Source organism: Telopea speciosissima, chromosome 3 (assembly GCF_018873765.1).
Source record: "Telopea speciosissima isolate NSW1024214 ecotype Mountain lineage chromosome 3, Tspe_v1, whole genome shotgun sequence".
NCBI lineage: Eukaryota > Viridiplantae > Streptophyta > Magnoliopsida > Proteales > Proteaceae > Telopea > Telopea speciosissima.
In genome coordinates this window covers 38649344-38676919 of record NC_057918.1, presented here as the reverse complement: position 1 = coordinate 38676919, position 27576 = coordinate 38649344, and the positions used below count along the sequence as shown (strand labels likewise).

The following is a 27576-nucleotide window of genomic DNA, read 5'->3' as shown; positions in this document are numbered from 1 at the left end:
ATATATATATATCTATGTATCCTATAAAAGTACGTACTCCACTTTTTTTTGTCAAATTTTTTAAAATGACAAAAAAGCCCTGACCAATCTCAGAGTCTCTCTATGAAGTCACACCTCCACACAACCACTCTCATTTTGGAAATATGCTGACTCCTTTTGAACAATCGCATCCCTAAACACATTCCCTGCTGGCCTGAATGTGACGACCTTTCTCCCCTCCCTCTTTCACTCAATCAAAAATCCCTTCTTGATCCCTCTCAGAGATAATGGTGGCGAACACGGTTGTTTTACTGCTAGGAGCGATGTGAAACACTCCGCTGCAATCTTCTGATGCAACATTCGACAGATTCGCCAATGGTTGTTCAACTGCTCGCTTGCAACGGCTCGCCTCCCGAGTCCCGCCTCAATCAGGCCTCCTCTCCGAAGCCTCTGCCACTGTCATTTTGTAAGGCTCTTGTTCTTCTATTCCTGAAGTCAGGCTCGATCAATTTTGTTCAATCTTCACCTGTATATCTCAATCATAGAAAACCCATCTTGATTCGAGCATGTTCAGTCAAAGTTAGTGATTTTCTTTCTTTCCTCCCCTTCCTTTCTTCTCTTGGTTGATTCTAAAACCTGTTCCCATCATTTATTAGTTATTACGATTGAGTATCATCTGGCAGTCTTCTTTTTACAGTTTGTGGCCCCTGATAATATGCTTATGTTCCGCCTGAATGGGACGACCTTTCTCCCCTCCCTCTTTCACTCAATCAAAAATCCCTTCTTGTTCCCTCTCAGAGATAATGGTGGCGAACACGGTTGTTTTACTGCTAGGAGCGATGTGAAACACTCCGCTGCAATCTTCTGATGCAACATTCGACAGATTCACCAACGGTTGTTCAACTGCTCGCTTGTCACGGCTCGCCTCCTGAGTCCCGCCTCAATCAGGCTTCCTCTCCAAAGCCTCTGCGATTGTCATTTTGTAAGGCTCTTGTTCTTCTATTCCTGAAGTCAGGCTCGATCAATTTTGTTCAATCTTCACCTGTACATCTCAATCATAGGAAACCCATCTTGATTCGATCATGTTCAGTCAAAGTTAGTGATTTTCTTTCTTTCCTCCCCTTCCTTTCTTTTCTTGGTTGATTCTAAAACCTGTTCCCGTCATTTATTAGTTATTATGATTGAGTATCATCTGGCAGTCTTCTTTTTACAGTTTGTGGCCCCTGATAATATGCTCATGTTCCATTTGATATTATACCCGTGATATAGCTCTTGAATCTCCTTAGACTATTTGTTTCAAACAGACAAATCCAGTTTTATTTGTTTATATTTGTCCTTCCGCTGCTATTATCTCATACTAATTGTCTTTCAATATTTTTGTCATATTCTGTGATTAACATGTTTTTGTTTGTTTTGCATTCATAGTATTGGTTCTTATTCTGGAGAATTGGCAAACATTCACATTATTGGTTCTTATTCAGGATAATTGGCAATCTTCTCTTGAAAGTGTACGTGCGGATGAGGTCTCATGGGTATAATATTTTTGGTAGAACTCTCATGGGTATACTTTGATGCGCCCATCTTATTCTAAACATTTTCATTTGGCTAAGTCTGTTTCTGGTAGTTTAGTTCCTCATGCAAAAATTTCAAAATTTACTTGTTAAGTTCTTAATGAATGTAAGGTCTCTCTCTCTCTCTCTCTCTCTCTCTCTCTCTCTCTCTCTCTCTCTCATATATATATATTATCATTTCTTGTTCCGTTCTCTGTTTTCTTATCTGCCTAGCTTGCTAGCTGCTCTGCTTTGAGCTGAAAGAAGAGAATGGTGAACAGTTTTCTCTACATCTTTCTTCTAATCCTCTCAAGTGGCACAATTATGAACTAACTTTTCTGATCTTTGGAGATTGTACTGGGTTTGTTTTCTTCTTTAAATCTTAGGTTTATTGTTCATTTATTTCTTTTGGACCTTCATTAATTCCATTAATTCTGGTTTTGCTTCTTCTATCTACTGGAGAAAGATTTTTATTGGAGGGCTAGCTAAAGATTTTTCCGAACCTTCAAACATTCTAAAATCACATTTAAGAGGCATAACCCTATAGTGGAGGATGAAGTTATTTCCCTCCCTTTACACCAACCATTATGGAAGGATAATTGTAACCTAGGTTATCTCTAGCATTGTTTTTGGGCTAACCACAATTGTTAAAATGAGTTAGTTATAGATTTTCTTGCAGGACTTTCGGCTCCATTTGTTTTGACTAAAAATGCTCAAGAAGGTGAAATATTTTACTACCTCGACATTTCCTAACAGATTTTTGGACTTACACAGTGGGCGCAAGGCGACCTGCACTGCACAACCTGATGGCGTTCTCTTTTCCTATCATTTCATTTATTAGTGTTATTTCATTGTTTGAGGAATTGGTATTGGATTGATCGGTTGGCCGATTTGTATCAATATTGGTATAGACCGATACCAATTGCTGGCCATCCTATATCGGTGGATGGGTACGAACAAAGGTAAAAAGCTGAAAATAAATAATTTTTCAAAGGAACCAAGGGTAATGAATTTGATTCGGATCAGTATCATTGGAGACCGATACTGATGCCAATTAATAAATGAATTCGTGCACGTGTGCTCCAAATCTGTACATTAAATCATTGAACATAAGCCATAATTACTAAAGGTTGAATTGAGGGGGTATCAAGTGCAACCTAATGTTAGTTGGTTTTTAAAAAAAGCAACACATTGTCAAAATAAGTGTATATCAAATTAAGATGTTGAGAAGCATGAGTGGAAAAACTAGGAAAAAGAACAATTAGCAAGAGGGTAGAGCAAATTAGTCTTTGATCTCAAACTGAATCGTAGACATAATATAGCTGCATTTGATTTTATAAATTTTATATTGGGTTATCGATTGGAGTACTTGTACTGATTACTGAAGCAGTTAACCTTCTGAGATTATTTAATGACATTTTAGTTCCAGAATTTAATGTCCTTTAGTTCAAACAAGCTCTGTTTCTAGGTACTTTTGTTTCATTTCACTAATATACTCTACTTATTTTTTGTCCTATCTGGACTTTGACAGTGCTGCCCCGCCACAGGAAGTGTGGAGAAGGAGACTAAACAGCTAGGCTAAGGTAATTTCCAGCTTCAAGTTTTCGTATTTTAAGATGACCAGAATCATGGTTCTTCATTTACTTCACATCCCACCTTTCAACCAGTTGACTGTGTTAACATTTAAAAGAGATTGATGAAATTCAGAGTTTGAGAGATAGACAAAAGCAAAGAAAAAGGTTGAATTCTGTGTTTTGGATGACTTCAGTTATCTATATTTGCCTATATCTATGGATATGTGTAGACATGATTGTATGCTTCTGTAATGAGGGTTGTGATCACCATCTGTTTTATTTGTTCGACTCAGAAGAGAGAGGAACTGTTTTTTCTTAATCCGTCTCTCATCTTTCCTTCTGTGTTTCTTATAGGTTTCCAAATCTCAACTTCCTCAGACGAGATTTTTGTGTCTGCTCTTCTTTGATTTCTTATCCATTCCCTATATCTTCTCTACATTTGTTGCTCTTGGTTCTTAGATGAGATGAGTGAGATTCATTAAATATTCTTACTTCATTTAGCTACTGTAAAACTAGAGCAATTCTTTTGTCCAAAGATTCTTCTTCTTCTTCTTTTTTCATTCTAGCATTATGCTATGCTACATGAGGCCTTTCTTCTACATAATGTAGTGTTGTATGTAATTTCCTTAGATGCCTAAACAATGTAAAGCTGAAAAGGAGATACTTTGTTATGCAATATATAGTTTTGAACATGCTCTCCTCATAATATTGACCAAAGATTACATTCCTTCTTCAAGTCATAGTATGGTACTATTTTTATCATCTTCTCACTTGAAAGTATACAGCATGGCTTGGTTACCCAACAAATATAGATGCTTCCTCCATATGTATCTTAGCTTCTTAGGTTAGTAGTTCAGCAATTGCAGGTTAGTAGCTTCTTACCTTCGGTTCACTTTATTTAGTCTTTATGGAAGCCATAATTCATTGAAGTGTTACAATTTTACATATTTAAAGCCCGTTTGATTTTCAAGTATATCCATCCACTGCTCTCATCATCCAAACATATATTTAGGTCCCCTGTTCGAGTGTGATTAATGCCCCTGTTACCTTCCTCCACAGTTGAATCAAATAGAAAAAAGAAGTAGCCCTGTTTCAGTCCAAGTGCAACCATTGTGTCCTAGCTACAAAGCTTTCCATATTCCTATGAAGTAACTCTACCATTTTCCTTGTGATGATCTTATGTGTCATAAATTATGTTTCTGTTGCTTTCAGCACTAAGGAAAGACAACACCTTTGGTATCATTATATTTGAAGCAGTCTATGATCATTTGAGTGGTCATGGCTGTATCTGTTGAAAGGTAACATTGAGTCTAAGGGAGAGCTTTCGAAGTTGTGATTGCTAATGGCAGCAACGTCGTCAAGGATCTAGATGAGGATGATTCTAATGTGTTATTAACACTCAAAAGGAACGCATGTATCTTAGTATATGTTGCTTGATGACAGTCCAAAAATCTTCAGTGACATGAGCAGGAGATACTTTAGAAAATAGCTATCGTGGATCTTTACACCCAAAAAATAAAAACTGTGTGATCACAGTACTCTATATATATATCTATCAACTTTGGTGATTGGAAATTTGTCCCAAATCCAATGATATCATCCTCCATAGCTTAACTTTAGGTTCATGTTTCCAGTTTAGTTGTTTTTATTTGTCCTCCATAGCTTAACTTTAGGTTCATGTTTCCAGTTTAGTTGTTTTTATTTGATATTTTTCTTTGAGGTGGATGGATATGTTTTCTCTTCTATTCTCGTGTATAGAATTTTTACAAACTAAGCTATCAAATACAATTGCTTGCCAAGCTCACCACAATTAATCTCAAACATGGCAGCAACATCGAGGTGTATTGGATTTGCTTTGATAAAGACTGGTCACCAGATGTGCGCTCAGTGCAGTCTAGCTTTGTGCTGCCACAACAAGCTAAACCCCAGTACCACATGCATCATTGCTCCTGTGTACTTATTCTGCTACAGCAACATTGCCCAATTTGTGGTTGTCAAGAGCAAGACCAAGGATTAAATGGATGGAGACACCAATTCCTCGAAGATAAGGAGGTCAAGGAAGTCAAGGACCTTTAGCGAGGGTAACATCAACTTCAAGAGCTTGACAGTTATGGGTTCATTTGGGAAGATGGATGGCAGTGGGTTAATTTGGAAAGAGTAACAATATTGGTATCATTGAAGTCATGAATATTGTTATTGTTATTTGAACAAGTATCACAGTAGATGAAAAGGTTAGAAGCATGGTCATGGAGAACCCACTTTGATAGATGATGTTGTAATATACAGACCAATAGTCTATGTATGTAATCATGTTTACAAGGTATTCAATTATTTAATGGAGATGGATATAAGACAACGTCGGAGAGAGAACAAACATGATGTTATTTGAATTAAGTCATTAAGGTCTTAACTCTCAAGCAGTTTTGAATTTGTTGAGCCTTTTAGAGAGAGAGTTTTAAGTGTAAGTGTTAGGTTCTGCACTACAGAATATTAGAGGAATACGGCAATCCTGATTCGCAAGAACTCTTTATGGAAAATGGAATAAATTTAAGCACATGTGCTTGTTGATTTGCAAACATCTTTTAGCTCATCTCAGTTTCTTGTCGAAATGGAAGTTACAAATAATCTTTTTGTTTTACTCCACAGGTGTTTGTTGATTTGCTTTTGATAATTTGTTGGTTAGCTTGATGGCACAATTTGAATTGTAGAATTGGATGGTTTCAGTAATGATATGGCTATAGTGTAATTGGCTCATGGTTATGGCATGGAATCTTTTATGTTTAAATATATTTTCAACCTATGATAGTCACTTAGGACACTTAGTACTAATATTCTTCACACAAGTATCTCTCTCTCAATATCATTCTCTCTCTCTCTCATTAATCGCTCCCATGTTTACGAATATTTCTCACACAAGTTTCTCTCTCTCTCCAACATAATGCTACACGTGCATTTGCACGTGTGAGTTTACTAGTATATACATACATATATATATATATATATATACTGTTTGTGTTGAGGTTATGCATAATTTGCACGAAAAGAGATCATTTCAAAAGGAAGAGCATCATGATTCATAAGAGACACATAGAATTGTACTTCAGAGAAAGAAAAGAAAAAAACCTTTAGACGATGTTTCCCAAGAGGAGGCCTTAGTTCCCCATACGTAGTGTGCAAAGCTTTCTCATCAGAGGACACATCCAAAATCATAAGCAAGTCCCCTGCACAACAGGATGCAATGATATGATAATTGATGCTGTTGCAAAAGAAAAAAAAAATAGCTGTAAAAGTGAGAAACTAATTTCTCTGTGCTTAAGTATAGCTTGTTAGGGAGATCCAAAAACCATAATGATAGATCATAGGCTAGACAGATAGTAAAGAGATGGTGATTTTCATTAGTACCAAACAATCACCTTTTAACTTCATTAAATGTCTAGAATCACACTGAAATAGACATCTGTTACACAAAAATCCAAAACCTATATAAACATGGGCAAGTTCTGAGCTCTTCCACATCTAACATCAGTCGAGGGACATTTACTAATTGATGTTTTTTTCTTTTCCTTTTTTTTTCGGTGATAACTTTAGAGAATAAATGATTGAACAGTGTCCTCGTAACCAATCCAAATTAGTTAGGATAAGGTTAAGATGAGTTGAATTCAAAACTTCATATTATCCTGGTCCTGGATATTGAAACTCTCACCAAATTTATAAGGGGGGAAAAACTAATGAATCTGCCATAAAACTTCTTATCATCCTGGATTTTGAAACTCCCACAAAATTTAAGAGGAAAAACTATAGAATAACCCATAAACTATTCCAGATGTACTTACAACCGAAAGTAATAAACTAGAATACTACCACTTTTAGCTCATATCAAAGAGCCACAAAAGGGCAGGGCAACTTACTCCTGACTTTTTCAAAGAGGACAGAAGTTACCCCTTTGTTCCATTCATTACTGAATTTACAAAACTGAAAGAAAAACAAAGGCTTAAAATACTATTGTAACTATATTCTTGCATCAACAAAGGACAGGATCCACACGAGTATATATGCTCCAAGCAACTGGGTAGCAAGGAGACACATATCAAGAGGCAATTTTAAGTATAATCTGAGGGCAGTCAGGGCATGGACACAAAATCATGATCTGACATGGACAACATCCAACATTCATAATCTTAAAGTAAGACATCTAGATCAGGCAGAAAGTTAGATACAAATTACAAATGTGAAGGAGGTGTAGGCAAAAAAAATAAAGCATAAAGAGCGGAAATGTGATATTTCTCTATATAACTTGCTGTCCAGTGTAATTTTCATACGGGAAATAACCTGGTGCAAGTCCCCCTTTCACAGGATCCTGGGAAGGGATAATTGGAAATGGTACTAACATTTGGTACTGTTGTAATTTGGGTTTAAGGGTATTTCAGGTATACTTGTAAGTATGCATCACCCTAAGGGTATACTTGTAATTTGTTTCTTTTTCCCTTCTAGTATAAATAGAACATGGCTGTGCTCTCTTGAGACACAAGTCATTATTCTCTCCAACCTATTCCATCATGGTATTAGAGCGGGAACCATTCCTGCACTAGAAAATGCTGCCGCCACCACCACAGTGACAGCACTGCCTAGCACCACCACTAGCAATCGCCACCTTTTTCCTTTTTTCTCTCTCTCGGTTTTTCTCAAACACTGCCTTTTCTTTCTTCTTTCTTTCTTCTTTTCTTCTCCCCTTCTTTCTCAATTTCTACCAAATCACAGCCTCCCTTTCTTCTCGGTTTCTCACATCACTGCCCCTCTCTTCTCTTTTCCCTTTCTTTCTCAATCTCACATCACCTCCTCTCTCTTTCTTTTTCCTTTCTTCTGGCTTTCTAAACTACTATATAATCTTCTCTTAATCCTTTTTCTTTCTTCTAAAGTCCCTCTCCTCTCCGACAGTCTTCTTCATGACCTAATCCCTCGGGGGTTCTCTTTTTCCCATCGAGGGATCCTTTTTTGTGGATCGACATTGTTTTATGGTCCGAACCAGCGATTTCTTGTCCGTTGGTGTTTTTCCCTATGATGCTCCTGTGCTACAGCCTTTTTTCTTCTTTGTTCTGCTGTAGCGACCTGTAAGGATTTCTTTTGATCAGCAGTCATGTCCAACGGAAGTAGTACTCTCTCTACACCCACTGACGAAGTGAGTCGCAGCCCCCATAGCGAGTTTACCACATTCCCTGTTAGTTCCATCAGGTTGGATAGGAGCAACTATTTGAAGTGGTCTCGCTCTTGCTTTCTTTCTATTGCTGCCCATGGCCTCACTAGGTATCTTTTGGGCGATGTTGATAAGCCTACAATTGCTGGTCCTTCATTGCAGAAGTGGATCTCGGATGACTCCCTTGTAATGTCATTCCTGATCAACTCTATGCATCCGACTATTGCTCGTGATCTTCTTTTGGATTCTGCTTAGAAGATTTGGAAGGCTGCAAAGGAAACTTATTCCCAGGTTGAAAACGCACCTTAGGTCGATGAGCTACGCAAGAGGATTCATAGCACCACTCAGAAGGAGATGTCTCTGTCCCAGTACTATTCTGGGTTGTGCAGCATGTGGCAGGAATTTGACTTCTATGAGACCTTTCAGGCTACCTGCTCTACTGATGCTACTGGTTTTGAAGAAACGTGAAGATATGATTCGCGCTTATGACTTTTTTGCTGGTCTGAATGTGGAGTCTGAACACATTCGATCCCAGGTGCTCAGTCGGGACCCTTTTCCTACCTTGGAGCATTCTTATGCTCTTGTTCAGCTTGAGGAGAGTCGGCGTACAGCTATGCTTCATCCGGTTCCCTAGGAGAGATATGCTCTCTACACTGGTTCTGGTTCTGGTCGCTCTTCTGATCGTTCTTCATCTGACTGTGAAATGTGAGTACTGTGGGGAAGGAACGCCACAAGGACTTTTGTTGGAACTTACACAGCTGTCCCACCTCCACCACTATACGTGGACGTGGTCATGGGTGTGGTGGTTCAGATCCTGCTCATGCTCACCACACTGAGGTGACTCCTGCTGCACCTACTAAGGGCCAATTCGCTTAGAATGAGTTGTTAATTCCCTGCCGTTTGATGTCCAAGCTAGAACCCACATCCTCATCCGCATCATCTCCAGTTGGCTCTGCGGCCAGTGGTTCGACTTCTTCTGCCTCCAACTTTGTGCACTCAAGTATTTCCTTCGTTGACCATTGTGCTTCCACTATTCTCTCTCCTGATTATTGACTCTGGAGCCACAGATCATGTAACTGGTTCCTCTAGTCAGTTTTCCACCTTTTACCCAGGTTCAGGTAAGGAAAGTGTTTAAGTTGCTGAAGGTTCTCTTTCCTCTGTCTCCGAAAAAGGATATAACCCTTGCTTTCCCTCTCTACCTTTATCTTCTATTCTCCATGTTCCTAATTTTTCTACTAATCTTCTTTCTATTAGTTGTATTACTCGAGACTTAAATTGTAAGGTCACCTTTTTTCCTTCTCATTGTGTGCTCCAGGACTTGGTGACAGGGACAATGATTGGCAATGGAAGATTGAGTGGTGGTTTATATCTGCTTAAGGACAGCCACCTTGTGGCTTCAGCTCTTACCCCTCAGGCTCATCAGTTGGATTCGTCTGCTTCTGCTTCCGCTCTATTGGAGTTACATCGATGGCATCAGCGTTTTGGACATCCTCCTATTAGGACTTTATCTTTTGTCTTTCCGCATCTCTTTCGGAAGTGTAACCCTAAAAACTTTTTGTGATGCTTGTGTTTTTGCCAAGCAAACTCGTGTTGTTTATCCTCTTTCTGATAATATAAGTTCTGCTCCTTTTACTCTCATTTACTCTAATATTTGGGGTCCTTCCCGTTGTGCATCTATTTCTGGTTATTGTTGGTTTGTGATTTTTATTGATCATAGTTATCAAGGCGACCACAGCGTTTGAGGGCCTTCCTAAGTGCCTTGGCGATAGGGCGGCCACAAGGCGTCGCCTTGGCGAACAAGGCGTTCTAGTATTCTTTTTTTTATGTAACCATTTTATTTGGCACAAATAGCATATTAAAAATTATATAATTCTACTTTGCTAAATAAATATTAATGAGTCAAACCAATGCAAGATATTCATCAAAAAAACAAATTAACAAACTAAGTTCATCATATTATCATAGAAATATAGCATATAAATATGGAACAACATTATAAATTATTAAATATAAAGAATAAAAGGTTGGTAAATTATTATACTTACCTCTATGATGCCAAAACGAGTGCCTAGGCAGTAGGCCCTAAGGTAGGAACAGTAGCATAAGAATTGCCGGTGGGGGTGGAGAAGCCACACTATCATATCATGATTTCGACAAAATGACGTCTATGATATGTATTCACAGGTCCACATTGTCTCAGGATGAGGATATATCATTCAATTTATTATAGGCAAAAGAAATGAGGATAAAAAAATAAAAAAGAAAAGAAAGAACAGAACAAAGTGCATCACGGGGAAGGAGAAGGAAGAAAAAAAATTGTAAAGGAGGAGGAGGAGGAGGATGAGAAGAAAGAGAAAAAAAAAATCAATTATCAATAGGCCTAGGCAGTAGGCTCTAAGGTAGGAATCGCCGGTGGGGGTGGAGGCTGGAGGAGGAGGAGCAGCAGCAGCATAAGAAAACAAAAAACAACAAATCGAGGGGACAATGGGACATGGAGGCGCAGCAGCAGAATAAGAAAAATAGAAGAGTAGAAGGTTACTTACCTTACTGGAGATGTGGTAGCCGGAGGAAGCTTCGTCGGAATCAAAGTGGCTGGCAGGAGAAGACCAATGCCGGAATCGATGGAGACTTGGAGTTGTTCCTTCACCGTAGGTTTTTTCTCCCAAACCCAAATAACAAAGATGAAAAGTCGAGGGTTTCAGTTTTGAACTTTAGTTGAAAAAGAAGAAGAAAAATTTATACCCTTGATAACATGTATCTCAGTGTAGATAGTACATACACCAGCCAATGAAAAGTCAGTAAATAGAATAAAACAATACAAATAAATAAATGGGGTTTTCATAGTATTGATCCAATGTATCTCAGTGTAGATACTCCATATACACTTTCCAATAATAAGTTAAGAAATAGAATAAAAAAGTAAATACATAAAATAAATTTAACAACAAAAAGCGACCGCCTTGGTCACAAGGCGTCCTAAGGCGTCGCCTTAATGAACAGTCGCCTTTCTTACATACCATAAGGCACCCCACCGCCTTGCTCTCATATTTCCGCCTGGACACCAGGCGACGCCTTGATAACTATGTTATTGATTGCCATTCTCGTACTACTTCAGTTTATTTGATGCATCATAAAAGTGAACTGTTTCAATGTTTTCAACTTTTTCATAGCATGATTAAAACACAGTGTAATGCTACAATTAAAGTTCTTAGTAGTGCTAATGATCGGGAATATATTGAGGACTCTTTTCAGTCTTATCTTGTTACTGCTGGCATCATTCATCAGACTAGCTATGTGGATACTCCAGCCCAAAATGGTGTTGTGGAACGTAATAACCGCCACCTATTGAAGGTCACACGTGCTGTGATGTTTGAAATACATGTCCTCAAACATTACTGGAGTGATGCTGTCCTTACTGCCGCTTACCTTGTCAACCGCATGCCTTCTCGCATGTTGGGTTCCCGTACCCCTTTGGATGTTCTTCAACACAACTCCTTTACTCTTCCTCCGCGGATTTTTGGTTGTGTGTGTTTTGCATACAATCATCACCTTGCTGGCAAAGTTGATCCTTGGAGGCTCCGATGCATCTTCGTTGGCTACTCTGCTACTCATAAGGGCTATAAATGCTATTACTCGCCTTACCACCATCTTTTGGTCTGTATAGATGTCGTGTTTCACAAGTCCGTTGCCTACTACTCTTCCGCGACACCTCTTCAAGGGGAGTGTTCTAGTGACAATGTGTCGCTTGTTGTTCCTCTTGACAGCCCCTCCTTGACTCTTCCTGAGCTTAATGTGAACCTTGTTCAGGGGGGGAGCAACCAAGGGAACCTAGTACCAGACCATTGTAGGTGTTTTCTCGATCTCGGTCTCAATCTCGTTCTTACAAGGATTCGGCAAATATCAACACTACTGCTACACTACCTTGCCAACCGCTCTCCTCAGATCCAGGACCTCTCGTTTCCCTTGAGCTCAGTAACCCTCTTCCTTCTAGTGACTTAGATCATTTGAATTTACCTATTGTTATCTGGAAAGGAACTAGGAGATGCACTCAACATCCTATTTCTAATATTGTGTCTTATCTTTTGTTTCTATTCCCCAGTCTTGGCAGGTTGCAATGGCAGATTTGATATGGAAAGATGCTATGATAGAGGAGATGAAGGCCCTAAGCTAGAATGACACATGGGATCTTATCTCTCTTCCCCGTGGTAAGAGACCAATGGGCTGCAAATGGGTGTATATAGTGAAACAAAGAGTTGATGGAACAGTGGACCGATATAAAGCAAGACTTGTTGCAAAGGGGTTTTACCCAAACTTATGGGATTGACTATCATGAGTCATTTGCACCAGTTGCAAAGCTGAACACTATTCGGGTCATCCTTTCATGGTGTTGTTAACTCGGGCTGGGACCTATAGCAACTTGATATTAAAAATGTCTTTCTTCAAGGCGAGCTTGAAGAAGAAGTATATATGGAAGTTCCGCAAGGTTTCATAGGAAAGTTTGCAAACTGAAGTGTGCATTATATGGGTTGAAGCAGTCACCTAGAGCATGGTTCGGTCGTTTCCATAAGGCTATGATTACGGCCAGGTACACTCAAAGTAATGCTGATCATACCTTGTTCATTAAAAGATCTGGTGAACACATTATAGTCCTGATTGTTTATGTTGATGGCATTGTCATCACTGGAAACGACTTGGCTGAAATTACCAAGTTGAAAGATTTTTTGGGACAGGAGTTTGAGGTTAAAGATCTGGCGCAACTACGGTAGTTCCTTGGTATTGAAGTTGCTCTCTCTTCTAGTGGTATCTTCCTCTCCCAAAGGAAATATATCTTAGATCTCTTATCTGAGAATGGGATGTTTGGTTGTCATCCTGTTGATACTCCTTTTGAAGCAAACATACATCTGAAGAGTAAGGACGGTGCTATTATTAACAAAGGAGGATACCAACGGCTAGTTGGGAGATTGATATATCTCTCACATACTAGACTAGATATTACTCATGTTGCAAGTTTGGTGAGTTAGTATATGCATGATCCAGATTCAACTCACTTAGATGTTGTGAATCATATTCTAAGATACTTGAAGTCGGCTCCAAGAAAAGGGATCCTTTTTTGTCCTCACAATCACATGCATATGGAGGTCTTCACATATGCTGATTGGGCAGGTTCCCCAGATGACCAAAGATCCACATCTGGCTATTGCTCCTTTATAGGAGGTAACCTTGTGACCTGGTATAGTAAGAAGCAAGTTGTGGTTGCTCATTCAAGTGTAGACGCAGAGTTCCATGCCATGGCACATGGCATATGTGAGTTGTTATGGCTTAAGGGTCTTCTTCAAGACCTTGGTATTAGTTCCAATTCCCTCATGACACTATTGTGATCTTGTCGAGATCTCGCTAATATCTCACTATCTCAAAAGCTCGAGACAAGATGATGGTTAAAATCCCATTTTACCCCAACTCGATCGAAATCTCGACCAAGATTTCAACCCAAACAATATTATATGAGTGCCAGATCTCAACCTATCGACGAGATCTCGGTGGTTTTGGTCATCTCGGTGGGAAATCTTTGCATACAGACACCTATTTATGCAAACCTTGGCATACAGACACTGATTTATGCCAGAAACCAGGACAAACACTTATTTATGCCTAATATCATTTAAGTAAATGTTTTTGTATTTGAATATCATAAATAAGTGTCCGTCCCGGTTTCTGGCACAAGTGTCTGTCCTCGTGAAACTCCTATTTGGACTTTGATTTTTCAAAATCTGATAGTGTCATTGTGTTTAAATGGTCCAAAATATGTTGTATACCAACTTTCATGACCAAATTAGGTCTAAAACCCACCGAAACCAGCCATCGAGTTCAAAAAAAAACCCCAACTCGCTTTTTGGCCAGGTCGAAACTTGTATTCGAGACGAATTCTTGAACCTTGATTGTGATAGCAAGTCTGCTATTAGTATTGCCCATAATCCAATTCAGTGTGACAGTACGAAGCATGTAGAGATAGACCGTCATTTCATCAAGGAGCAAGATTCTAAGACTCGGGTCTCGGTGGCATCTCGGCCAAGCCAAAAACCAAGTCAAGTCGAGATCTCGATGAGTTGCTGCATTTTATTTTTTTTTTACTCGGACCCCCAACTCGGTGGGTTTTACACATATGTTGGGTCTGAAACTTGGTATCCAGCCTATTTCAGGCCATTTAAACACAATGGCATGCCCAGATTTGCCAAAAAACAAGTCCAAATATGAGTTTTACTTTGGAATCCTACAAATGGGTGATGATTCTTGGACTGTTGGAGTTGAATCTTCACTTTAGCACTTGAATCTCACTTCAAACAATGCAATCCACCCAAGATTTGAAAAAAAGAGGAAGAAATTTGAGGGAGGGAGAGAGTTGTTTGAGTGTTTTCCCCTTTGTTAGAGAGCAATGGACAGAACTATTGACATTTCCGAGTTCTATCCATTGCCCTCTTTTGATAAAAATGGGCACATGGGTCAAATGGGCAATTAAAATGGGTAAAAAACCATGTTCTAACCCGATATTGAACTTTTAAAACTAAAAAAAAAACTGGAAAAAATGTGTACCGAGACAATACCAAGATTTCGCCGAGAAAGTGTAATTTTAGAATGCGTATGGCATCTCGTCTCGGGATCTCACGAAACCGAGAAACTCGGCGAGATCCGAGATCTCGCGAGTTCTCGAACCATGTCAAGGAGAAGCTTGATCAAGGAGTTATATGTATCCCATTTGTTCAGTCTAGTGATCAGTTGGCTGATGTCTATACTAAAGGGCTTAATAGTAAGGTTTTTCATTCTATTTTTTGCAAGTTGGACATGTGTGGCATCTATGCACCAACTTGAGGGGGAGTGTTGTAATTTGGGTTTAAGGATATTTCAGGTATACTTGTAAGTATGCGTCGCCCTAAGGGTATACTTGTAATTTGTTCCTTTTACTTTTCCACAAAGTGACAACTCTCAGACTCAAACCGATGTCATCACGCCGGCAGCCCAAGCTTTTTATCATTGCACAATGTGATGGCCAGGGAGGACTAATTTTTTATTCAAAACCTTAAATAATGATCACAATCAGAACAGGCTGCCAAATTTTGCATAACAGAGTATTGCCATGAATAATTATTGGTTCTCACAGAGAAGAACAAAAATCCACCATAAGAGGCATTACAACTACATCAAAATTGATGGATGCACCATTACAAGTTAGTCATTAACTTACCCAGTTTTGGCAGCATAGCATCGATTGTCTCGTGACTAACAGGGACGGGAGGTTCATATAAGTGTTGACTTTTGATAGAACTAATCAAAGTAGAAGGAGGTGATCTTTTGGGATCCAAAAGAGAGATACACACGGCCAGTGAATGAACAAAGCAAGATTTTGACTGTGGTTTTTCCAGTGCATGACCAAATATTCTTGTGACAAAACTGCATATGAATATAAAGTGGAACCAATCACACAGTCAACATAGAAGCTTCAGATGTAAATGTAAGTCTTACAACAGCAAACCAAATTTATAAAGAAAAAAAAAAAGAGAAAATTCACAAACCTAGGGCTTGAGAGTTTAGTTGCCAGAGCTGATGGAGCATTTCGAGTGACAGCACAAAGTGTTTCCGCTGCATTAGCATGAACTTCAGGAGAACTCTGATCAATTTTAGATTTTAGGGGAAGGGGACAGAAAATCATTCATTAAATTAACCAGTACTGGCATATTTTATTTTTTAAAAAAAAGATTCCATTATATTTCTGCTTTAAGTACAGATGCACAGAACTGGGTGGCATTGTAAGCATTACCACAGGTACATGGTGCAACATGGTTACAGCAGCAAAATTATTTTTTTCATAAAAAAGGCACAGTTCAATTCCCCTCCCCCCAAAAAAAAGTCAAAATATGCATTGAAGGATACAAAGAAGAAAAGGACCCCATCTATTACCCATCAACGAAGGCATGCAAAGCTTGGGATACCAAATAGAACATACCCAACTGAAGCCAAAATGTTATTTCTATAGCTTCAAGTTATATGAATTATTGACCAAGTGGCAAGTGCTATAGAACAAATTATACGACCAATTATTCTCTAGCATATTAGTTTTGCCAATCAACAATCCAGAACTTACAGATAGACTTAGTTTATCCACAATCATTTCTAGCAAACTGTTGTCAGCCAACCACTGCATCACATCCATAAAATTGGGATACACATGGTCATCAGCACCAACAAGTCGAACTAAAACCTGCACAGAAAGAATCAGTGAGGAGGCAAACACGTTCTACTGTAAAGAATAGTGTAACAATGAAATTTTACTAGACACCGTAATCAAAATAACCCATTTAAATCAAAATTTGGCTTGAGTTTCCAAACCTCCATGATGGATGTGATCCCAATCAAATCAACCAACTGATGGAAAACATCCTGATGGACCTGATACAAACGAACCACAAGTAAGTCAATGCAAACAACATGCAACTAGGTAAGTCAATGCAAACAACAGCATCTCTCTCCCTCGCTCTCTCTCAGTTTGCCAGAGCTCTGGGGTTGCTAGTCTCAAGCTTGGATAAAAGAGAAAGGTTGGATGCGTCAAATTGGAAAAGCCAACATTGAAAGAGTAAGGGGGGAAAAAGAACTTAGCAAAACCTTTTGTCATAGATCCTCAAAATTCACTATTTTGACCTACCATCTTCCTTTTTCTTTTTTTTTGTTCTTTTCTTCTTTTTTTTTTGGGGGGAGGGGGGGGGGGTGTGATAGAAACCTCTCATCAAGAGGAGGAATACAGTCAATCAGGGAATCCCATATCCAAAAGGAGGGAGGATAAGTACAATTGACTAATTAAGAATAGGTCCAGTCCTGATATTGTTGAAAACTAAACTTAATCTGCTGCCATCACCATAAACAAATACTCAATAATAGGAGCACTTAGTGACATTTAAAACTAAAAGTGGATCATATGGGAGACAAATAAAATTCTTCCCACTAGGGAGCAAAGAGGTCACTGAAGATAAAGGGCTGCAAGGTTATCAAGAGAGAGCCTAACCACATACATACAATAACGAGGTTAACATGTGTATTGTGACATCGAAGAAGAAGAAAAAGATTTGCCATAGGATTAAATGCGCGAACTTCAAAGACAATATTAACAATATTCACTGATATGTCACTAAAAATGGGAAATGGAACTTAGAGACATGTAAAATGACATATAAAAGAAAGCGAACATACATATTAAAAAAATTCCAAGTAATGTTGGAGAATCTAGAAGTAAGGCACCACATGGCACAATCCACCATTCAAATTTGGCCAACATTTGGATGGTTGAAAATGCTATAGAAGAAGATCCAACACAAGGTAACCATATGATTGAATTTGGCAACAAGATTTGAAATATAGGCTATATAGCTGTAACAGTATCTGAATGGTAGACTCAGTAAACAAAAGAGAAGAGATGAGAAGGGAGAGAAGGGGGGACTGACTAGAGAACATGGTACAAGATCTCGGCGAGATCTCGAAAAACACTTGGCTTCATGAAGTCTCGAGACGAGACAGTAGGCGATACAGGATTTGTGCAATATCTCGGTCGAGATCCTGGTATCTCGCAGAGATCTAGTGGTATATCTCGATCTCGATTCGACACGGTCGAAAACCAAGCTATAAAAAGTCACCCTCTCGGCGAGATTTCGACCTCAACTCGAAATCTCGCCACTCTCGCTCTGCAATGAAGGAAAAACACTTGGAAGTGAGGGTTTTGGTGCTTTTTTTCTTTTTTTGGTAAATCTCACCTCAAATGAAGATTATAGCTTGGAGATTCAAGAATGAAGCTTCAACATCAAGAAAGGGTTTTGGTGCTTTTTCTCATAGATTCATGATCAATACATGTTATAAATGGTATCTCAAATGGTAGGACTTGTTACACACTTACACTTGTATTTGTTTAATTTATGTTTCTTTCCAAGTTTCTAAGAATTATTAACAAACCGTCAAACCGTTACCATATATGATTATGAATATGATGCCTAATGCTTAAATGGTTTATGGTTTGATGTTTTTTAATTCCTAATGCTTAATTAAGTTGTTTTACACCTCTACTTTAATTATGTGTTCTAAATATTGTGTGGAATAGCCTAGGGTAGAGCTCACCTATGTCGTAGACTACCAACCTAGGGTCCGAAGTCAAAATACCATTTTGGGTCTGAATTTGTAAAAACTAATGTTTCCATTGTGTTTATCAAGCCTAAAATAGGGTGGGTGACAAGTTTCAGGACCTATCTTGGCCATATGGCCACTGAAACCCACCACCGAGTCAAGATGGGAAAAAATACACCAACTTGCCGATCACCAGAACTCGGTTTCGTGGCCTTGCGAAACCAGGGGCGAAACCGAGACCTAAAACCTTGCTAGAGAACAATAGTCGATTAATCTACCAAACCGCCCCCCCCCCAAGGCTTTATTTATAATCAGAAAGAGACATAGCATACGACTCCTACTTGTAGAAGGAATCAAAAATAAAATAAAGAGAACAACTTAAAGACTAAACCCAACTCCCCTAGACATACTAGGACACACAAATACCAAGTCACGATAGGTGGGAAACATAGTTGTCAAGGCGCCGCCTAGGCACTAAGCGGATCTCTAGGCGCCTAGGAGACTGCCGCCTTAGTGCAGGGCGCCTTGCACTGGTTTAATTCATATCAAACCAGGTTCTAGCACTTATTTATGCCTAATATCATTTACTTAAGATATTATTCATAAAAAAGCAAATACCCCCTATTTGAATTCAATAAAAATAATTAAAAAATCAAATTCCAAAAGGATAAAAAAAAACCCCCAGTTCAAGAACAAAAACTGGATTTTTGACAGTAGGTGAAATTTTCAACTTTCTAATGCTGGGTTTTTTCTCAAATCTAAAAATTCCATAAATCTTAATATAGTAAACCATTGCTAAAAACTCAAAGTGCGGTAAAATATTCATTTGTTTTGATATTTAAAAAATATTTTCATTTAGAGCGATTTTGAAAGCATTCGCACACACCAAATAAGGTTTGACCGACACATAACTCCATCAATATAAATCAGATTTAAGCAATCTTGGATTTGTTGGAAAGATGGTTTTGTGTTCTACCTAATATAAAAAGTCTCATGTAAAAACAAAATCATTTGATCAATCAAACTTCTTAGAGAACAAAAACATTTTTCTAAATCAAGAGCAGTTTAATTACTTATTGATAAAATCATATTTTCTAAAAACAATATAAACCAAATGTATGTTTTGATTGTTTCAAACTTCCAATAGCTTGCTTCTTCAGTTTTGTGGTCATCTAGTTCTATACTGATTTTTTATGGCTTTATGTGGTTTAATATTGATTTTTGATTACTTGATGTGACTTCATGTTGATTTTTTTATGACTTGATGTTGCTTAATACTGATTTTTTATGACTTAATGGGAAATGAAAAAATAACACTTGGGCACCTTGGTCACCTAGGCAAAGCCTAGGCGGGCGCCTTGTCGCATAATCGCTTAGGCACCCCTCCACCGCCTTGCCGCCTTGACAACTATGGAGGGAAAATCCCCTCTATCGTGTCACAAGAATTAATACTCCCCCTCAAGCTTGAATATACATATATCAAAAGAATGCTCCAACTTGGACCAATAAGATATTAAAAGCAACACCAGTCTTGAATAGCAATTGTAGACACCAGTGACCACGAAGAGATAGACAAGCATCATTTAGATAGCAATATCAATCAAGCACATAAATCGTCAATAGCATCAGTAGATAATAACCGTCGTGTCGAACCAGCCTAATCAGCAACGAGCAAAATAGTCGATAATGGACACTAACCGCAATCCACAATATCATATCAGCAACAACAATATCAAAAGCATTTCACAAAGAAGGCTAGTAGTAGGTAGCACTTCACATAGAAGGCCAGTAGTAGGTAGTCATCTTCTCAAAGAAAGATAAAAGAGCAACATCCAACGGCTACATCAAAAGCCCTTCTCAAAGAAGGCAAGTAGTAAATAGTATTTTGCTCAAACAAAGGCAAACATTGAGCCCCAAACAGAGGTCCCAGATAAAAACTCCAATGATAAATGGGCAGTATAGGTTGCAACGGACCAGACAACATCAGGTTGTTGTAGACCAAATAAATATGAATTGTTGTTGAATACCATCTTCACAGATAAAATTGTTGTTGAGGACACGAACATATAAATAATAGTAATCTTCAGATAAAAATAGTCAAATTTGAGCAAATAAGAGAATAATAATCTTCAATATCCCCCTCACAGGTAGCATTACACGTGAACAAATAATCAGCATCTCAAAGGATGAACATAAAAAAAATCCAATAATCAAGAGTGGCGCTGCAACAAGATCCCAATAAAATAATCTCCAACTCACCCCTTCACGGTAGAAATAATCTCCATGCATCCCAATAACATAGTTGTCAAGGCGTCCAGGTGCCTAGTTGGTGTCGCTTTGATTTTGGACCCTCTCCAACACCTTGGGTCGCCTATACATCATGACAACTATGCCCAATAATTTCCAATCTCCCCTTCACGGTAGCCAATACCAAATAGACCAGATTTAAGTAGATCCAACCAAATAATAATTTCCAATAACAACAACCATCACTCCATGCAAATACCAATCTTGAAAAGTTGCAATCCAACTTGAGGTGATCAAGGACCCACCAAAACAATGATATAGCAAATATATAAGCCCAATGGCAATTTCAAAAATTCTGGTCATACTAATAGGACCACCCAATCAACAAGACATAAAGGAATTAAAAAGGTAATGGCAGTTTGGTAATTAAAAAAGGGATTGCATGGCTGTAATTTAGTTGAAATCCAAGTAGAAACACAAGCAAAGGCCAAAGGGTAAACTTGGAATGAGCTATAAAATATGGACATTGGAGGATAAGGGAAGATGATAAGGGTATAAAGGGAAACTCAAGGGAAAAAAAAGAAAGCAACTAATGCATGATAGAATCGTGGACCAAGGGACATGGATTAAATAATAAATAAAGTAATAGAGAAACCCAATGGAATGAGGAACAAACCCTTTCATAAAACGAAATTGCATAACAAAAAAGAGGGTGGGGGCAAACCTGGAAAATAGGTAGTAAAAACAAGAAGTAACGTGATATGGGAAGCCCAAGTAATAAAGTACTAGAGGGTAATTATGTCAATCTAGTTCCCTGAAAAGTTTAAATAGGACCACTATAACCGTGCAGGGGCATACTTATCATTACAGTGAACAAGACCTTCTCCACGATAGAACAGAGTAGCCAAGGTGGAGGATAAAAACCCGGAGGCTGTAAACAAGCAAATCGATCCAGAAAATTAAGGTGGAGACTTGAACTATTCAGAAATCGAGACGACAAAGCCAACCACAACCCAGCAATCAAAGCACGGCGCAGCAACCCTGGTTCTCGATTTCGAAAGGAAATCTTTGGTAGCAGTGACAATGGACTTCGATCAAGGCAACAGAAAATACATTATAAAAGCCATTGATGGATCCAATTCGACACTGTCTTCAACAAATCGAGCATGAGTTCTGGTTTTAGGCAGCAAATCAGCATCCATGGCCAGCGATAACAGAGATCTTCCTCTTTTAGTAGCAGATTCGAATAGCAGTAGCAACCAACAGGTAACGACTTACAAACAAATAAGGAACAGATTTGACCCCAAAAAATTCTTTTGTTTCTGCAAAACTTCCAGATTTTTTCCCCCTTCCTCTTCTTCTTCTTCTTCTTCTTCATCATCGCTCTGATACCATGCAACAGTATATGACTGGTAGAATCAGTAAATAAAAGAAAAGAGATGAGATGGGAGAGAAGGGGGACTGACTAGAGAAACATAGTCGATTAATGTAGCAGTGCCCCACCCCCCCAAAGGTTTTATTTATAATCAGAAAGATACATAGAATAAGACTCCTATTTGTAGAAGGAATCAAAAATAAAATAAAGAGAACAAATTCAAAACTAAACCCAACTCTCCTAGACACACTAGGACACACAAATACCAAGTCCAAATAAGAGGCAAAACCCCCTACATCGTGTTACAATAATTAACAACAGCCAATCAACATAGTCATCAACCAAAAAAACGAAAAAACATACATAAATAGCACACCATAATTCCAATGGCTAGAACACGCAAATCAGTCATACACAGAAGGTAGAAATGCAAGGAGAAAATTCCAAGAGATGTTGGAGAATCTAGAAGGAAGGCACGTGGCACATTCCACCATTCAATTTTGGCCAACATTTGGATGGCTGAAAATGCTATAGAAGAATTTCCAACACAAGGCAACCATATGATTGAATTTGGCAACAAGATTTGAAATATAGCCAATCAACATAGTCATCAAACAAAATACGAAAACATACATAAATAGCCCACTATCATTCCAATGGTTAGAACAGCTAAATCAGCCATACACAACTTTGATGATAGAAATGCAAGGAGAACATTTAATTCATGATGTACAATCCAGTTAAGATTGGCCATGAATTCAAGGGGTAACCAAGCTATCCAATGATAGCACTGACCAAAAGCAGCCTTCCAATTGGAAAAAAAATAGCCTCCTGTCAGCAGCCCTATATATATATACATATGGTGGGGGGGAGAAAATAATGTGAACCAAGTTCCAAAACCCTGATTATAGGTCAAAATGGGCCCACCCAAGTGAATAAAAACCAAATATAAGCAGTGGCAATTCTATAAATATATTGAAACAGTTCAGGAGTCTTCTTGGAAGAGAAATCAGAATCACAACACAACTGGAAACAAATGTTTAAGTAATGGATATTGTGGAACTAATAATAAGGGTGGGAATGAAATAAACTAAGAGTTATAGGGGTGTTTATGTAAATTTAAGAGGATAAGTACAATCATGGGAGGTTTTCTTCAACCTCACGACTTGTGCAGACCAGCTGTAGAGCAGAGTCATATCAGGTGAGGGTTCTCCTTCATTTGAACTCCGACTGGTCTAAAAACTTGGGAATCAACCACTCAAAGATCCATTAATCCCAGCAAAGCACTCAAAGTAACTAGCAGCAAAGTAACTTTTTAAGTCTGAAACAGAATCCGGCTGTAGGTATAGGTTCAGTTTCAGTTGCAGGCCTGGAACGCCCAGTAGAAGGGGACTTTCGGAATGAGATGCAAAGGCTAGAGTCACCCTAAGATCTATAACCTATATTCCAAATTTCTATGAGAACCGAGAAGGGTCGATAGACCTCCATCCAAAGATTGATGGGCTGCAGGCAAGGTTTAAAATATCAGTATCAGGTATCGTATCGGTTGGGTGATTTCAAGAGACTTATCGTATCGTATCGGATATACGAATCGAACGGTGTAGAAACCAAGATTAAATGCAAAATTTTAGTCTCTTGGTTGAGAGTTTTCCTTCATTTTTCTGTTAGAATAGGAGTTGCATCGAGTCTGTGAGTGAACATGGCTTTTTTATGGAATGTATCAATGGTATCAATACGTATCAGTATGTATCAAGTCGTATCGGTCGATACATATCCATACATATCATACATATTAAACCATCCACAGAACCCTTTACTGGACGTATTGATATGTATCAATACGTATCGGCTGTATCAGCCGATAAATTTTGACACAATCCGAGACAGTCCATTTTTTTATAAAAAAAAAATAAAGAAACGTATCGGTATGTATCGTAACGCTACCGATCGATACCAATACGTACCCATACTTTAAGCCATAGCTGCAGGTACTGCCCCATATAGAGTATAATGATATGATGTTAAGACTTGAGAGCTCAAATGGGAGGAAGAAGAAGATTAGAATGGAATACCAGAATAATAAAACAAAAGAAATAGAGAAAAGAGAGGTCACACCTGAGTTATGGAAGAGGGAAGATGAGAGAGAAGAAATACGGCTGACCAACAAGCCACGCAGCACACCACAGTAACTCAAATAACTTCTTCAATTTATTATAAAATTCCACCGTTGAGTTACAAAGAATATATTAAAAAAAATCCAACTCACAATAGAAACCTACTCAACTAATAACCCAAGCAAATCTCCTGCATAGTTATCTCCTAATAGAATAGAATAAAACAAAATATTACAATATCATCTCCTACCAACCCCCTTTGGACCAAAAATCAATTTTGGGATCAGTTCATCTAGGTCTAAGTTTCCATATCAGGCCATGCCAGTCCAGCCATGATACTACTACAACATCAAATCTCCTCCTCTAGGGACCAAAAAAAAAAAAAACTTGACTCCGTCGAATTTGGATAAGGACCAAGGATATCATAGGAGTCCACCCGCTATCCGCTTGAGATTAATTGACAGAAGGTCTTTAGTAAGAAGGAGCTTCATCTCTAGTCCACCATGCTTGAAGGAATAGGTATTTTCATACCCACAATGATGTGCCTTCTTGTCAAATAACCACAGTTGCCCAAGGAAAATGCATCATACCTCCATAGGTAGAACATCACATTGCACTGTATCGATCAACCCACTAATAGAATACAAGAGCAAACACTGATCATTGATCTTAAGATTAGTGTTGTTCACCCAAGCAACCTTGTAGGGGTTAGGATGTGGTTCCGTCTTCAAACCAAGCTTGCTAACGGCGTCCTCAGGAGCAACATTGGTACAACTACTATTATTAATTACCATAGAGCACAGATTGTCGTTGCACCTCACTCTAGTTAGGAAAATATTGATTTTGAAGTCAATCATCCTCATCAAAAACCTTGTGTGTCCAAAAGTGGAAGAAGAACGTAGCAACGCAGCTGCTCTCCATCACTATCACTATCGTTGACCTCACTAGGTTCACACTCACGTTGGACCTCCAAATATACGATCTCATTCTTCGATTGCTTTTCTGAAGCAGTAGCCATGTGTTTTTCTTTACCAGCAAAGGCAACCATGGAGAAGAATTCTTGCTCATACTATCACCTTTAGAGTTTAGGCAAGGTGTCCAGAATGCTCTTCCGACTGTAAAGACTTCTTGAGACTATACTCTACCTGATATGCTATGTGTACGACATCCTCCATTGTAAGCAGTCGACTGGAAGCCAGTGCAGTATTGATCTGTAGGTGCAATCCATTCCAAAACTGTGCCACCAAGACCTCTTCGTCCCACTCAAAATCAGACCGAGTATCTAAATGATAAAATTTTGCCACATACTCCTCCACAGCCATATTGTCGTCTCAGTTATGCAAACTAGAGATGCATGCGTTGCTTGTAGTCGGTAGGCAAAAATTGTCAGTTCATGGCCTCTCACATTTCAGCCCAAGTGTTTACCAAATTCAACGTCGTGAGTTCAATCCTGTCTGATATTGGATCCACCCAATATGAGTAGTGCCATTTAGCTTGCCTTAAACAAATAAAATCTTTTTGGCCTTAGTCAATCTGTACCATCGGAAGAAAGTCTCCAAGTATGAATCTAGTCAAGATATTGCTCTGGATTATTGTCCTCGTAGTAATCGAGGAAATCCAACTTGGCTCCTCTTTCAGCTCAATAGGGAGTATCCTCAAAAGGTCGACCAAACCCATATGGTGGCGGTTGTGGTGGCGGTGGTGGTGCGCTGTGAAGCAGGGTCTGTGGGACAGAATTGGGAAGATCTCCAGTATGGGACTCTTTCCATAATCTTTTTTTTTTAATCCGAATATTATGTGGGACCCGGGGAAGCCCCTAAAGCTTTATTGAGAAAATAACTAATCACCAAAAATACAAAGGGGGGGACATAGCCCGCCTTATCCTTGCCTAAGAGAAACAGGTCACTCTCTCACACAGAGCTAAAAACCACCCACAAGCACACTACCCTAAAGGATAGTAACAATGGTGTTGAGGGTATCAACACTACCCTGCAATGAACTGTTAGACATCTCAAAGGCGGTCACCTTGTTTGTGAGACAAGCTAGGTTGGATCGGTTTTCCTTCTTGTGGGAGTTGAGCTACTGCATAACCTTGTTGTTGGCCACAATGGTTTAAGGTAGCAAGGACTTTCGGCTCCGATACCAATTGATGCAACTGTGGGTCTAGAACCCTGATTATGGGTCACTATGGGCCCACTCAAGTGAATAAAAATCAAATATAAGATGGTGGCAATTCTGTAAATATATTGAACAGTTCAGGACCCCAAGGGAAATCAGAATCAAGACAGAACCGGAAACAAATGTTCAAGTAAGGGGTGTTTATGGAAACTAATAATAAAGGTGGGAATGAATTAAAATGAACTAAGAGTTATAGGGGTGTTTATGTAAATATGGCAAGAGGTAAGTACTATCGTGGGAGTTTGTCTTCAACCTCACGATTTGTGCAGACCAGTGGTAGAGCAGAGTCATATCAGGTGAGGGTTCTCCCTCATGTGAACTTCGAATGGTCTGAAAACTTGGGAGGAGATCGACCACTCAAAGATCTATTAACCCCAACTGCTAAGCACTCCAAATAACTAGAAGGAAAGTAAACTTTTAGGTCTGAAACAGAATCTGGCGGTAGGGATAGGTTTAGTTTCAATTGCAGGCCTAGAACCCCCCCCCCCTCCAGTAGAAGGGGACTTCAGGAATGAGATTCACCCTAAGATGTATAACCTACGTTCCAAATTTAAAAGAGAACCAAGAAGGATCAATAGAGTTGATCCAAGGATTGATGGGAAGCAGGTAATGCCCCCAAACAGAGCATAGTAATACGACGTTAAGAACTCAAACAGGAGCAAGAAGAAGATTAGAATGGAATACCAAAATACGAAAACAAAAGAAAGAAGAGAGAAAAAAGAGGTCAACCTTGAGATATGGAAGAGGGACATTGAGAGAGAAGAAATACAACCAAGCTTACCTTTGGAGCAATAAATTTGGGCGGACATGACCTCTGGGGGTACTTCAGTTTGTGATCGAGGGGGCAAGCTTGCCATTGGAGCTGCTATCCATCATATTTGGTTGGAGCGCAATCTCAGGAGATAGTCTTCCAACTCTCATTCCTTTCAACAGATTTGGGACTCCATTCTCTTTGATTTCAAGACCAAATTATCGGTGGTGCCCTCTAGATGTGTTGATTCCACCAGAAATAGGCTTATTGTTGCATCTTGGAGTCTCCCTCTCTCATTCTAAAGAGGGTGTCGTGTTGTAATTTTGTTTTTTAGCTTGTTTTGTTCTCGTATTCCCCCTCGGTGGCTCCCTGTTTCTTTTCCTTTTGGTAATGAAATGCTAAAAAGGGCGTACCCAGCGCACAAGGCTCCCGCCACTGCGGGGTCTGGGGAGGGTCATAATG

The 27576-nt window shown here is 38.9% G+C and overlaps 1 protein-coding gene and 1 long non-coding RNA gene across 2 annotated transcripts in view; one reads left to right on the top strand and one right to left on the bottom strand.

The window, feature by feature from the left end:
* Positions 1-27576, bottom strand: part of LOC122653827 (serine/threonine-protein phosphatase 6 regulatory subunit 2-like) — a 38868-nt gene that overhangs the window by 6352 nt on the left and 4940 nt on the right. Inside the window, exons 7-11 of the mRNA XM_043847777.1 lie at positions 16674-16733; positions 16429-16545; positions 15860-15954; positions 15532-15737; positions 6227-6324 (exon numbers count right to left, since the gene is read on the bottom strand). Of these exons, the coding sequence (XP_043703712.1) occupies positions 6227-6324; positions 15532-15737; positions 15860-15954; positions 16429-16545; positions 16674-16733 (576 nt within the window). The remainder of the gene's footprint in view (positions 1-6226; positions 6325-15531; positions 15738-15859; positions 15955-16428; positions 16546-16673; positions 16734-27576) is intronic.
* Positions 985-16847, top strand: LOC122653829. The gene is made up of 3 exons (XR_006331853.1): positions 985-1074; positions 9709-9716; positions 16838-16847. It is a non-coding gene; the product is annotated as an uncharacterized LOC122653829 (long non-coding RNA).